This window comes from Colossoma macropomum, unplaced genomic scaffold, assembly GCF_904425465.1.
Source record: "Colossoma macropomum unplaced genomic scaffold, Colossoma_macropomum, whole genome shotgun sequence".
In the NCBI taxonomy this organism is placed as follows: domain Eukaryota; kingdom Metazoa; phylum Chordata; class Actinopteri; order Characiformes; family Serrasalmidae; genus Colossoma; species Colossoma macropomum.
This window is the reverse complement of record NW_023494793.1, coordinates 28,442,798-28,458,107: the sequence shown is the minus strand read 5'-3', so window position 1 is coordinate 28,458,107 and position 15,310 is coordinate 28,442,798. Positions and strand designations below refer to the sequence as shown.

General features: G+C 38.9%; 1 protein-coding gene across 1 annotated transcript in view; it reads left to right on the top strand.

Annotated features, from left to right (window-relative positions):
* LOC118813629 (membrane-associated guanylate kinase, WW and PDZ domain-containing protein 3) overlaps positions 1-15,310 on the top strand; it is a 92,646-nt gene that overhangs the window by 49,693 nt on the left and 27,643 nt on the right. Inside the window, exons 7-13 of the mRNA XM_036579069.1 lie at positions 1,086-1,269; positions 1,602-1,672; positions 2,182-2,349; positions 7,260-7,797; positions 8,032-8,593; positions 9,645-9,708; positions 9,858-10,238. Of these exons, the coding sequence (XP_036434962.1) occupies positions 1,086-1,269; positions 1,602-1,672; positions 2,182-2,349; positions 7,260-7,797; positions 8,032-8,593; positions 9,645-9,708; positions 9,858-10,238 (1,968 nt within the window). The remainder of the gene's footprint in view (positions 1-1,085; positions 1,270-1,601; positions 1,673-2,181; positions 2,350-7,259; positions 7,798-8,031; positions 8,594-9,644; positions 9,709-9,857; positions 10,239-15,310) is intronic.

The following is a 15,310-nucleotide window of genomic DNA, read 5'->3' as shown; positions in this document are numbered from 1 at the left end:
ATCGCAGCCAATCAACAGTGGAAGCTTACATAGTGATCTGTCTCTATGGATTAGATATGCTTTTCCCTCAGTCAAAATGGAGGGGGAGAATGCTGACCTCACTTAGATGCAGATATTGACACGGTACTGATTTCCTTTGGACTTTGGACGGAAGTCATTGAACTTCTGTGCACAAGACAGAAATCTGGTTCTGTTGTTAGTTGGATGAATCTGCTGCTTGTAGCACTGGCACTGTCTATAACATTATGAGGCAGTATAGCATGCGGTCCAGTTGATGAAACCACTGTAGAGCTGTTATCATCTTTAATAAGGGTGAACCAATTTCAGTGCACCCTTGAAAAGTTTTAAAAATAAACATTTGAATCAGTCTATCAAAAATGTAAAACTATATCACTGCTATGCCTCTTTCTCTTCCAAGGGTCTCTCATGTGCCGTCTTTGTGTGGAAACTACTGTCAGTGATCAAAAGGCCTCTAGGTGCATCCTGTCTATTTTTGTGTTGTTTATAAGTCAGTCGCACAGTATTGTAAGATCATTATTTTGCACAAGGACATACTCAACGATCTTCTGTTCTGAAATAACATTTGTATTATAGCTTTATTTTACCATTATATCTGAGCCAAATCAAGTTCTGTAGTACATAATTAGAACTTTAAATAAACAAAGACATTATTAACACATAAAATGTTAAAAATCAAATCCAATCTTGCCTTGAAAATAACAAACAAACCTGCAAATATGTATTATTACCCCCTAATCCTCCCTCTGCCAGCCTCCCAATGGCCATTTTACCAGCAGAATGGAAATCAAGTTAATTTGCTGGACCTGCAGAAATTGAATTTTATGACTACTGAGAAAAGGGATTAATAGATCCTGCATTGTAACACTTTCTTTACCTGACTTCTTTTTCTGTCTGCTATCAGTAATAATAATTTGACAGACTGATGTTAAGGTTATGATAACTAGACTAGGTGCCTGTTTTGACATGAATAAAGACCTTTGATCACAATCTTCCTCTTTTAGTGCTTTTTTGTTTCAAAATTTCTTACCTTTATTTCAAATTTCTTCCTGCTACTGGTGTTTTAGGTGGCTCGGGAGGTGCTAGCAGTGTCCCCGCCCCCACATTATCCCCCAGCCAATCACGTGACTCCAGTGGAGGGGACGGTAGTGCCTTGGAGAATGGTGGTGGACCTGGCAGAGGGAGACGGGGGGCGGGGCTGGAAACCTGGGAGATGACCTACAGTGACTCAGGGGAACCATACTTTACAGAGTAAGACATCTGTTCATGACCATATAGTACTGTTGTAATATTTATATTCTCCCAAATCCTGATGCTGAGTTTAGTGTTTGTTTTTTTGAGGTAGTACACTTTATATTACAGAGTGGTTCAAGATAAGAGGACGAAACAATTAATGCAGTATAGTGAATGAATGTCATAATGTAAATTATTACAACCAATACTGTATAATGCATGTGTGCAGTGTGTAGAACTGTGCAGTGATATCTTCTGTGTTTTTCAATAACAGTCTTGTAGTGACTCTAGGGTGCTTGTCTTTTTCTCATGCCAATACTGACATCTTGTGTTGTCATGTTGTTTTGCAGTCATCAGCCCAAGCCAGCCTCCTGGCATAGCCGCCGCACATCAAGCAGAGAGACGGTTTGCATGACTGAATGTAAGAACTAAGAATGTAATCTCTGTTATCACACATCTATTCCATTCTATTTTAAAGAATGAGAATACCATAACATTGGATAACAAAAGATAATAATGTACTGCTACACAAATGATTTCTTATTATGTTATGTATTTATGTATTATAAAATATCCCTTGCCATTTCATAAAGATGCACTCTAGAATTAGTAGTAGGTGCCTGACAGTGAGAGTAATAGATTAGTTACAGGTGTCATGATCTATTAAGACTTGGCCAATGCTCCATATGTAACACTAGAGGGTGCTGTAATAATATATTGCTGCATTTGTCACGGTGTGAGTCCGACAGACTCATAATGACTTCAGAATATTTATTTATTTGTTTGTTTGTTTGTTGTTCACTATTCCACAAGCTTCTTTAGGGTTTAAACAGTTTCTGCAGATACATGATACATACATTTTTTCCCCCTTCATCTGATTCCCTTTCCTCATATTGAACCTGGCTTTTCCTTTCCTCTCCGTCCTCTCAGTGGGAGAGTTTACAGATCAGCCAGAAGAGTTGAGGGGTTACTCACTCCACACTCGGATTTGTAAGGGTCCTCGTGGCTTCGGCTTCAACATTGTAGGGGGCAGCCGACCCAGAGAATTCCTACAGGTCTACAGCATCACACCCGGAGGACCCCCCACTCTCAACCCAGGTAACCAACCCAAGCACACATATGACAGCTGCAGCAGTTGCAGGTGGTTTGATTAGTGTCTAAAAGTTCAAATTTATTTTAGAGAACTTTTTTTGCACTAATAAAAAAATCTGCTAAACTAATGATTCTCACTATGTTTATTTTGCCTTGCAATATATTAAAAACCGAACAAAACACAAAATGTGACATGATTTAAAATCATTGGGCATTATTTTGACAAAAATTATTTATGTTTGTTGTGTCAGGAATATGACTAGATTAAATAGATTAATCAGAGCCCCCACAGAAATTAACAGTTGTATGCAAAAGTTTGGGTACCCCTAGTTCAGATGACATTGCGTTGATTTTCTAAGTGACAATAAGTTAACAAATCCTATACAGAGAGCACACTTCTGTATGTTTTAATGTACAATTACTGTTTGTTTTGCTAAATTTAACATATTGAGAAAAAATAAAACATACAATGTGGCCTGTGCAAAAGTTATGGCACGTTTTGTTTTTTATGTTTTTTTCCAAAATGTTAAACACAAATACATAGAAATTATGCCTTAAAATGTGCAGAAAATTTAAGTTTGTTCCCTATAGAGAATGTGTTCAATCAGTAAAACATGTAAAATGACCAGGGTTGTTCAGGCTGTTGCAGACACCTGTTTGTGGAATGTACTGTTATTTGTTAGCTTTTAATTTTAATTCGTTAGAGAGCTTTTTAACATTGCATTTCAATTTTGCCCCAGTGAAGGCCAGCTAGGCCAAAACATTGACAGCGTGACTTGATAAATAGTGGTGCTTTCAGAGGTATGGTCCATGACTAACTTTACTGATGTGAGAACTTCAACTATTCTTCACCTATTTCAATGTTTTTGTGATTTGTTAAAGACTATATTTGAATATTGCAGCAATATTACATATCAACGTTTGAAAACCCAATATTACAACAACAGTTAACAAGCAGTATATTATGCAGAAAAACAATATTTCTGCCCTTGCCAAATAGATCCTGTAGTCAGAGTATCCTCAGGAGAAATTAATTTTATTATTAAATCTATTATTAAATTGCTAAGAGCTTTCTAAAGAGCCAGAGCTTGCAAACTGCATTTTCCTGTTAGAGGCTTAGCCTGTTGGAATTACAGTCACAAAATTAGTATCATTTACATTCACAGAATTAGTATCATAGCCACAGAATTAGCTTAATGCTATGGTATAGATAGACAGTATAGTCTGTTGGCTACAGATAGTTGCAGCATATTGGCCTGGGTTCTGCTGATAGTATATGACGGAGAATCTGAGAATAGATTGTAAACGAGACAGCAGTGTGGTCAGTCTGCAGGAGGGTCATATGTCACAGTCAGAGGACGTGCAGCACTGGATTACAGAGCTTTATGGCTGTCTACTAATGGACATTTGCTTTTATCTTTCTCTCTCTTTCTCTCTCTCTCTTTCTCTCTCTCACACACATGCACACACACACACACACACACACACACACACACACTGACCACAAACAGACACTGGGGAGAGGGGAAAGTCTGCAGCACTGATGAATCTTGCATAATGAATAAAAGCTAAATGAAAGTATAGCAGTGAATGTCAGTAAAATTAAATATGTAAATGGTACCTAAAGGGAAATTCTATCGATTTTCACAGTTTCTACACAATTCACAAAATGTTTTTTTGTGATTTTGATACAAAATAGTGTATTGCAGATGAATACATTGACTCAAATATCTTAGTAACAATGGATAGCAATGTCTACAGTGGAAATATATCCGATTTATTTACTATCAAAAATGGCTAGTCAATCTACATAATTTTATATGTAATGTTGAAAATGGGAAAATAATAGCACATCTGAAGAAAAATCATTTTAGGAGACTGTTTTGCCTTACTCTGTACATCCTGCATGTACAGTACTGTGTGAAGGTCAGGCTCCCTTCATTTATTTAATTTCCAGTCAATTTTAGTATAGGTTTTCCTAGAGATATTTCTGAGGAGAGGAGATATGAGATAATATACCCGTATAAGGAAAAGGTAAGTCAAAAGAAGCAGCTTCCAAAAATGAAAAGAAAATTAAAAGATACAGAGAAAATTGGACATCCGTGCAAGACCTGATAGACCACCAAAACTGTCAGCATCAGATAAACAGCACCTAAAAAATCTGAAAAATCCATGTGTTTCTGTCCATCCTTCCACTGTGAGAAGACAACTTAGTGACTCTGAAAGGATGTGTAGCTGTTACTGAGTAAAAGAAATAAACAAAAAAGAAGAAAATATGCAAATCAAACAACGAAGTTGCTGATGTTCTCAGAGCAATGGACTGGCCACCCCAGAGTCCAGACCTCAACATCAATGGTTTTGTTTAGGATTATTTTGATTGTGAGAAACTGTAGAAAATGCAGCCAGCTTCTAAGGATGAATTTTGAAGGTATAGAAAATATCCCCTGCAGATCTCTTGGGAAAACTGAAAACAAATCTCTTGAAAAGGAAGGAAGCTGTAATAAAGGCAAAGAGTGGACACACTAAATAAAGAAAAAAATATATTTAGTTCTATTTAATTCTTTGTCATTTTCTGTTTCTTTTTTCCTGATGATAAAAAAAGATAACCTGTACTTAATGGCTGTTTTGACCAGAAAGCATATAAATGAAGTGTGGTCTCTGATTTTGCTCAGTACTGTATCTCTCCTCCATGATTGCATCACATTTTACATTTTTAGGCCAAGCAACAACGTCTTAGGCATCAGGTAACATATTTATAACTATTTAATGTAAAAATGGTGCTTTTAGAGACATTAAATGCTTCAGACGTCTGGTTCATATTACTATGAACAATTCCGACTCTGTACGTTTCTCTAGAACAGAGCATTTCATATCAGACCACCCTGAATGACTATGTTTATGCATTAAGAATTTAATTATTCAGAAAATTTGAAAAACCTGTGAAATTTCTGTTTAATAGTTACTGTCTTTGCATGGATAAGAACTAGAGCATCCTTTGCTGGACTATAAGACATATGAAAGGTGACAGGACTCAATAAGTAACAGTATAAAACAGTGTACTTATGCAGGTCGATGCTGACCCTAGTGGACGTTCTCTCTCTCTGTCTCTCACGCTGGACCAGATCTTTTATTGTATGATCCTATGCAGCATCTCAATCTCTCCCTAATCCTAATGGCCCGTGTACTGTAATCCAGCAGTGCTCGGGCCAGTACTCTCTCTAGCTTCTCTCACTTTCTGTCTTTTTCTCTCACTTGCCTATTTTCCCATTGCCTTTCTAAATTTTTTCCTCTGCACGGAATTCATTAAAAAGTATATTTTGATAATAGATATATTTAGGGATCAAGACATTGAACCAAGTGCTTAGTGAGCGACCATAATGAGAAATGCCATTAGGGTGGCAATATGAATATCGTCTCTTCAATCTTACACAATCGTAATTAAACCAACATAATTCAAAGACTCTCCCACGAAATTCAGTGCACTTACAGAATGGAGGAGTTGTGGTAGCGTGAAGTCTATTGGTTTTTACAGCATTAAGTGAAGAGGCAATTAGCAGGCTCCTTTGCTCCATTGCGCTGCACCAATGTGTCAGGCAGTTTGTCACTTTCTCAGTAAGTTTGGCAACATAACCTTCCCCCCCACATTCTTTAGGTCCCTCATCAAAAAAACAACCCAAACATTCTGAGCCAGATGTATGAGAGCAGATGCAGCGCAAAATGGGCTGTGGTGCAGCCGCTATATGTACCCACAGTGCACTCCTGAGTTTTAATGATGCAGCAAAATACTGGATTAGAAGAGTGGACAAAACAGAAAACGGAATTGCAGTGATGAAGGGATAGCGGTGTTAATAAATTAAGTTTTCCCTAACATTTTATAGGGATATAATTCTGTTGCACATAAAAAGCAGAATTTCTGAAACAGTGACACAGACTGTAAGAGCATATTTCGGTCCTGTCGTCACATTTTGTGCTTTGCCTGCTCACTCAAGTACCTCTCAACTTGAAATAGTGTTATTTTGAAGGCAAATATTTTTTAAGCACTTCTCATGTTGCCTTGCTGCCACTATTACTGCTTCTATAGTTAAAGGAAGCCTCCTATAAACATTATCATGAAACCAGCTGCTACTTGTTGCTCAAAAATAAACTTAATCGAGTGGAATATGTAATCAGATGCATTACTAATACCTCTGACCCTTGTCTGCACAATCCTTCCCCAAATGCATGAGGGAGAGAAGCACATTCTGAGTTTCCCATATGCATGCACCATAAATTACTTGTTCAGACTTGTGTGCCAGTTTCGTACATAACAAGAGGGCAGAATGCGTCTCATTTTCGCCTGAAACTGGTGCAAAAAGCTTAGGTCAAAAACATACTCAACACAAATGACAACAGTCAACTAACGCATTACAAACACAGTCTGAGGCTGGTAGAACTGTTGGTCTGTCATGACATTTGACTAGTTGAAAGCGTACTGGCAGTCTAAAACATCTCAGCCAGGCTAGGCTGTCACTATAGCAGTGCTCAGAATGAATGATGTCATGGCACATTTTAGTATGTGACAATGTGCAAAACTGTGTTTGCATAGCGTGAAGCGTCTGCGTTAGTGTGAAGCAAAGCGTGAAGCATCTGTGTATATTGGGTACATTGGGTGCTCAGCATACTATGACTATGGACTGTCAAGAGCATTAGATGTTTACTGTTGTTTGAATAAAAGAATAAGTCTTCCACATTCACATTCTCACATTTAAATTTACCTGCTAGTTACTGTTTTCCAAGTTCTATGAAAGTGAGTTTATATAAGGTAGTCTCTTAACACAACACTATTAGCTTTCCCGTCACAATTTCAGTATCAGTTGCACCGTTAGATGATATCTAATAGTGTACTAATTTTTACCATTTTCTATTTTGTCCTCTAGCGGATATCCTCGTGTACATCAATGACTGTTGTGTGCTGGGCACGTCTCATAAGGAAGTGGTAGAGTTGCTTAAGGCTGTTCCTGTGGGCCAGAGTGTGGATGTGGTGGTCCAAAGGGGCTACCCCATGCTCTACAACCCTGACGGCTGCCCCAAACAGCGCCGTCCTGGGCTTCTGGATGCCCGAGAACCTGCTTTAAAACCTCCACCTCCACCTCCACCCACCACTACCCAGCCGCAGCCCCAGGCCCTACTCCCAACACTAGCACAGCTCAACCTCAACGGGATGACATCAAGTGCTGAGGGGAGGTACGCTCGAGCCCTCGCAGGAAGGGCGTCCAGGTTGAGTCTGGATGCCAACGGCAATGCTTCGCATTTTTCTCCTCCTCCAAGAACTCCACCTTATTATGCATACTCCAATGGGAGTGAGAGTGGCTTCCTGAGGCCACCTCGTTCTGCAAGAGGGATCAGGCGGCTGCAGAGTGCAGACCTGGCCAGCCAAAGCGACAGCGAGGTGGTGTCAGCTATAGGATCACACAGGTAATGTTAATGGGAACCACAGAAAAATTCACAGTACAACTCACAGCTTATTTTAAAATCAATGTGAATTGGAAACATAGTGCATTTTCTTTATGTACTTTGATGCCTTTCTGAGGTGGTATCAGTTAACTGGGCATTTTGCTCAATGATAGGTGTGGAGGGGTCAAATATGACATCATTGTTTAAGTTTTCCTGGTGCGTTTTCTTTTGCTGACTTTTCCACTACCCTCTCAGGGCCTCCCTCATCCGAAACCACAACAACAACTCCCTCTGCCCTCCATCGCCTGTGCGCTTTTACTCCACCAAGTCCTCTGAAAGTGACCTCTCTTCCTATGCCCCGACACCACCCACCTCTCGATCACCCCTCCGTTACACAGAGACCGGTTCTGCACCCAGCTCTTCTTCCCCGGATGGAGGGCGCAGATACTCGCAGCTTCGAAAGCCCCAGCGCTCCCTGCTCACCCCTCCCACCAGCGCCCACTCAGACGGACCATACTTCACCTTCAACAGTGGCGCCAGTGTCAGCAGTGGCAGCCCCGGCAGCAGCATCCCCTCACCAGGGGCGACAAGTGGTGGCAGTGGGGTCAGGCCCGGAGGCAGAGAGCTGGTGCCAGTCGCCCTGGCCAAGTGTGAGGAGGGCAGAGGGATGGGGTTCAGCGTGATGGCTGGCGGGCATGGAGGGAGATTGACAATGGTGAAGAGAGTGTGGGACCGGCAGCAGTGTCACGGCCTTCAGCCTGGAGACATCATAATGAAGATCAACGGAGCCGACGTGCAAAGCCTTAGCTTCACTCAGGTATACATGGGTAAAAATGGCTTAGTCAAGCTGTTGTTGTTTGGCTATACATTTAGAATTATTTTAATGTGATTACATAACTACATACAGTATTGTACAAAAGTCAGATTTATTGAATTTTCTGTCAAAAACGGCTTTATATACAAGTTATTAATTTTTAAGCCTCAGAAAAGAAAAAAAAAACATTTAACAGAAAATTACACATAAGCCTCAATAACTAAATATATTTTTTTTCACTATTTAGTGTGCCCTCCAAAGTTCAGTCTTAGGAGTTGTAGTTAGCGTTGAGTTGTCTTCTCACGATAGACAAATGGACAGGGACACAGATTTTTTCAGATCTGAAGCAAGAGCAGACCTTTATTGTCTCCTGTTCCTCAAACAGAAAGCTCTAAGTAGTTTATCCAATGGAGACAGTTTTGGTGATCTCATTTTCACTACATCTTTTAATTATGTTTGGATCTGCAGTTTTGGAAGCTCTTGTTTTTTCACTTATTTTCTTTTGACTTTCCCCTTCATTATGCAAGTGAATTATGTTATCACCCAGAAATATCTCCTTTAGATACAAAACCTTGAAGGCAGCTAAGGTATGTTTGGGAAGTAGGTTGTTTGTTTGGAGTCTTTGCAGGTGAACAAAATGTCAGTGACTCTTTGGCAACAGCTTGGTTTGGTTTTAGTATTGGAAGGATGGAATAGTTAAAGTGGCAGTAGTGTGCACAAAAGTAAAGAGTGGACTTAAATGCTGATAGATTTGATATTATTATTATTAGTGTTGTAGGCCTTTATGTAATTTTCTATTAAATATGTTTCCTGTTTTTTTTGACACTGAAAATGTAGCTTGTAATTAATGGCCATTTTGTTTGTAAATTAAATAAATAAAAGAGTGGTATTTGCACTTTAAAGGTTTTGTCCCTCTTGTTTCAAACATAATTACAAAAATAATTGCAAAAAATTACAACATGCTTATTTTATCCCCTCTGATAACTGTGATGTCTAAGGTTGGCCTGATACTGAGATGTGGAAGTAGAAAATAAAATGTTGAATATCATTCCAGGTTCAGCGAATTCTGCAGGAACACACAAGTATAGGAGAGGTCATTCTGCTGGTTCAGAGAGGAGGCAAGTGACATACAGAGCTGTTCAGTTTCAGATTCTACCAAATGGACAAAAACCCATCATTTTGCTGATTAGAATAACTCAAGGTGTTTCTAATTCACAAACTGACAGTTTACCCACTGTTTCTCCTTCTTTATTATTTCTGTTTCCAGGCTCTTCACATTCTCCAATTTCTCCAAACTCTATGCATCAACACAGCTCCACACCACCACGCCCTGCTTCTGCCTCGCAAGTCCCTCTCGCCAACAGTCCACCTGTGCCACGGAACGCCATGACCCCACCTCCTCAAACACTGGTGCGCTCCTCGCTAGTCCAGAGCACCAGCTTCTTAGACTCAGTACCTGTCACACTGACGCTGGAGCCACGTGATTGGATGAGCTCTGAGGATGGTGGGACTGCACTCAGCCCCAGAGTGAGGATAGAGGAGAAGGTTCGGCCTCCTGCACTGCAGGGATTCGAGGTGGAGCTCAAGAGGAGGCCAGGAGAAGGATTCGGATTTGTTATTGCGTCACAGGATGTGGAGAATGGGAGAGGTGAGTACTTCGACAACACTGAAGTATAAACATGGTACCAAAGATGTCTTCTAGGATTTCAGGAAGCTCCGATTTTTTTGAAGCTCTCTTGTTTGTGTTCATGTTTAACGTACTGCATGGAAGTCAGAGATCATCCTTGATCGATTTAAATTACAGTGAAGTACAGTTTATTCAGTTTTGGGAGGTATTTCTAAAGAGCATGTAGAATCAGTGCTATCTGTAAGCTACTTTGTATCACTATGTAAAAGATACACAAGACTTCTTTTATTTCTGGATGCACTCTAATAGTTTCTCTATTGAGCTCCTCAGCCTTAGGGGGTTAATGCTTTCCACTTTGAGAGGAGAAAATAACACTCTATGCTTGCTTCAGATTTGAAAAAAATCCACAGGTGTTTCTGTCCAACCTTCCACTGTGAGAAGACGTTCAACACTATGAGTCTGAAAGGATGTGCAGCTGTCAAGAAGCCCTTAGTGAGAAAAGGAAACAGACAAAAAGAAAAATTTGCAAATCAAACAAATAAGCTGCTGGTGTTCTCAGAGAAATGGACTGACCAGCCCAGAATCCAGACCTTACAAAATATGTTTGAGATTTTTTTGGATTATGAGAAGCAGAAAATGCAAACAACTTCCAAGGTATAAGTCTTCTAAGTGGAAAAATATCCCTGCAGATTTCTAGGAAAAACTGAAAGCAAGTCTCCCTTGAAAAGAAGCTGTAATAAAGGCAAAGTCTGGGCACACTAAATATTCAAACATTTGATATTTGATTTGAGGCTTCTGTGTAATGTACTAAATTTATATTTTCTGTCTTTTTTGCAACACTGAAAAATGAATAACTTTTACGCAATAGTTGTTTTGACTGGAAATTACATTAATGAAGGGTGATCTCTGACTTTTGCACCAAACTGTAGTTTTCTTGGTGGCAAATAAGTTTCTTTCTGCAGTAGCTGATTTTTAAATCCCTTTGTGCTTGACACTCATAAGCCTTAAAAAAAGATGACCCAAATGCTGGTTACATAGATGTACCCTCAGCCTCATAGAACTCATGACACACAGGGGGATTCATAAGTCAAATTCTCATCCTGGGCATGTTTGGAAATACCTGAATACTTACGTGTGTGATCATGTATCATCATATATATTGTCTGTGAGTTTAGTGCCACCTGCTGGTGCACAGTGTGTTTTGGCCTCAGGTTCATAGTTTGTGTTTAATTAGTCTCTGGGCACACTTACAGTGAGGTATTCGATCTCTCAGACAGATTGGAGGCAAAGTTGATTAACTTTGATTTAGTCTTTTCCTAGTTTAATGAGCAAAGCCGGAACCTCCATGAAGCCCTTAAATGTAGCCTGCAAAGTGAGTAAGAGAAAACAGACTTTCTTTGATATGCTAATAGTTCTGCTGTGTATTTAACAGCATTGGGCCACACTAACTGACTACAAATAGCTTCAGGAAGCTTTAATTTTGATCCATGTCGCTCCCTACTCCTTTATGAACAGATATAGTTCTTTGTCTAGGGATATGTAAATTATGTAAAATAAGTTGTGGTTGTAAATGAATGCCTGTACTCTAAAGTTATAATTTAAACCATAAGAAGAATCTCTGTTTAATAATAAATTGTTAAATATTTTTATGACTTTTGTTATGTCCCTGGAAACTACTAAAAGTGGAATAGGAACATCCTTAAGTCTTAACACTTGTCACTCCAACACCAGCAATTATACTTCATTCACAAATATTTGTGTTTTGTTCTCTAAACTTGCAGATATTGAACCTGAGTTGTGGTGCATGAAGCCATATTAGTCTGCTCACTGCACACTAAGCTAATGCTAGCCTTTAGTGCTAATGAGGAGTAGCTCGTATAATGGTTTTGCACACAAAAACAAGTTTGCTGCCACAGGTTTGAGGTTCATTTTCAAAATGTTTGTCAGTGAAGCATCAGTGAGCAAGAATCTGTGCTGTGGTGTGTGAAGCAGTTTTACCTGCTTGCTATGCTAACGCTAGACAAAATAAAATCCAATAAAGAAATTTAGATTTAAAAAATGTATTTGATGACATTACATTGTTTTGTTACTAAAATACGTAAAAAATACAAATGTAAAAGGAAAAGAAGAATTTAATAAGTTATATATAGCTTGAAAATATGTTTCGCTCATTGGGTCAGGGGGTCAAGTGTCGTTATAGGCCACTTTGGCCCACTGGACACACTTTGGGCAGCCCTGCTGTAGTGCTAACAAGGACAATGGAGCAAGAGTAGCTTACCTAACACATGACAAATATGTTGGCTCCCTCAGAGTTGATTCTTTAACCTCTAAACTTGCATCAGTGGGGCTTCAGTAAGCCAGAATCAAACCTGTGCTGTGGTGTGTGAAGCTATAGCATACTAAGCTGCTGCTAACATTGTAAGCTCTACAACATATTTGCCAGTTTATTAGAAAGATATAGAATATAAATTTGACACCGTTGTCATTTTAAATAACACCATATCTATTTTAGTCAACTGCAAACTGCACTGTTTAAACATCTCAAATATTAAGTTAGCTGTGTTAGTGCATGAGTGTATTTTAGTATTGGACCTTGATAGGTTCAGTGTTTGATGTACAAAACTAAGCTGCTACGTAGCGTCTACAAAAAGCTTTTTTTGGAAAATCTGAGAAAGCCTGTGTTTTAAACTTTTAGGCTTTAAGTAACAGATACATTTTTGTAGAAATTGACAGATTTGTCTTATATGAACTTGAACTTTACTGATAATGACTCAGCACTTTTAATGCTAAGGCCTTCTAACCACACACACACACACTCTACCGTCCTCCCGCTCTACCCTACCTAAACCCATGATGACCTAATTTTGTGCAGTGCGCCTTTGATTTTTAACGAGGCCATGGCATCACTAAGTGCTTAGGCTTCTAAAAAAATGTCCCTAGTGTTACAGTGCCTGCTGTGGGTGTTGGCTGTTGTGAGGTGTTCTTGTTTGAGTTTGAGCGATAGACGCCAGATTGAATTAAGGACGCTCGACCAAGCTGAAATACTAAAACAGCATAAAATCACAAGTGTGAAATTATCACCTGAGGAGTCTGCTGGAGGCTGGGGTATTTACACAGCCATGAACTGAAAAACTTACTCAAGATTAAGAAACTTTTTGCAGACATAAAAAAGAGCTGGCAGCAAACAGTCTTAGTGGTCATATGACTTTGTAAGTCAGGAATAAAGAGTTGAATGTTGCCCTTTGCGTTGGAGCATGGAACAAAGGATAAACCAAAATTAATTAAGATTAGACAAAATGAGTTGCATATTGAGCAATATAAAAGCAGTATGTGGTAAAATGGAATGTTAGAACAAATTTGTGAAGAAATATTTGTCCATTTTTTAACCTCTTCTTTGCTGCATTTGTAGCATATGGATTATCACAGACAGTAATTTTGACATATTTCCACCCTGATTTCAATCCAGAAGGATAAGTGGAAGTTAGAAGATGTGTGTGTGTGTGTGTCATTTCACATAATGGTTTTACATAATTTACAAATTTGAAGCACCAGTACAGGCCTTTTAGCAGCTAGAACACAAGTGATGGCCAATAAGAGTTTTTGGAATGACCTCTGTTTATATTTATTGTTGATGAGGAGTTTCAAAAGAAGATTTCTTCCACATTTTGATCTGGTAGACTTTGGTATGGAAAGCAACAGATTTTTAACAAATAAAGCAATGAGCGGTATAGTTTACAACTGTATTGCATTTGCATAGTTTTTGAACAAACATAGTTGTTGACGAATTAAGTGGATCATTCTACAGCGATTACGTACATTTCGTCTCAGTGTGTCAAATCTTTCTTATTTTCCTGTTAAAACCACTCCAGTTTTCTCCTGGGGAGCTGGGCCTTGATTTCTGAGCTTGTCAGCTTTTTGACTGCTGATGAGTATACATGTCTAAACTAAACAAATTATACTGCACATTTTGTCGTCTTTATGTTTGAAATGTTTTCGTATTGCTCTACTTAGATTTGGCCGTTTTGCTAAATGAGAGATCATTGACCATTTGTGTGAGGCTCAATATCAGCTGGATTAGGATGAAAAACACTGGAATATTTCTTTAATTTCTCTGTGCTTCTTTGAGAAAAAATGAGCAACATTTGTTTTTTAGTGCAGCCTTAACATAAGCACTGCTATTTTGGTTTCCTGAGGAGGACATATTTGTTAAGGGTTTATTTTTAGCTTTCGTTGGGTTTTAAATTATTGTAGGGTGGAAGCTGAAGAAAAACTGAAATTTAACAGGCTATATGTAGCCAGTCAGCAGTATTTGTTACATAATCTGTGACACTGTAAACTGATGGCCTTGCCTATTAGCTGTTCAGCCAAACACTAATGACCATATTCTGTCTTGCTTCTGCCCTTGTCGAAGACAAGTAGCATTTGACTGCTGAGTTATCAGAAAGATATTTTTGGCTCATGTATGTGTGTGCATGTGTTTGTGTGTTGTTGTAAATGAAGTCAAGATTTGAAGTCTGAGCACTATGAAATAACATATGGGACAGCTATAGGGGAGCAAAGTGAAAGGAGCAAAACAACCAAGATTTGCGTTTTCATTATGCTATGAGGTAGATTTATGTACACTGTACATATGTTTGCATCAAATATTAGTGTAAGTATAGGTGCCTTAATAAGTGATTACCAGGTTACAATTCAAGTTTTTAACAGATAATCTGTATCTGTATCTGTAACAGAATACATTTTCAAAGTAACCACCCCACCCTGGCAATCAATGAGAGCACAAGTGAAAGCTCTTTTGATAAAGCAAAACAAAAAAGCTACTGCTAGCTGTAAGTTTATCACAGAAGTACACTGAATCTGAAGTATTTACAAGTAAAACACACCACTGATCCCGGCAATATCGTACCCTGGATTACACTGGACACTGGCTTGTGGGACAACTATGGCTCAACCAATGAGCAGCAAACTAACAAAAGCAACAGCAATCAGAAAGCTTGACACAAGACATAACGTATGAGAGCGAGAGGCTCTCAGTGGATGTTAGTGATGAAAATTGGAAACTATTTACCCTGTTTTCATGTTTCATGCGTTCA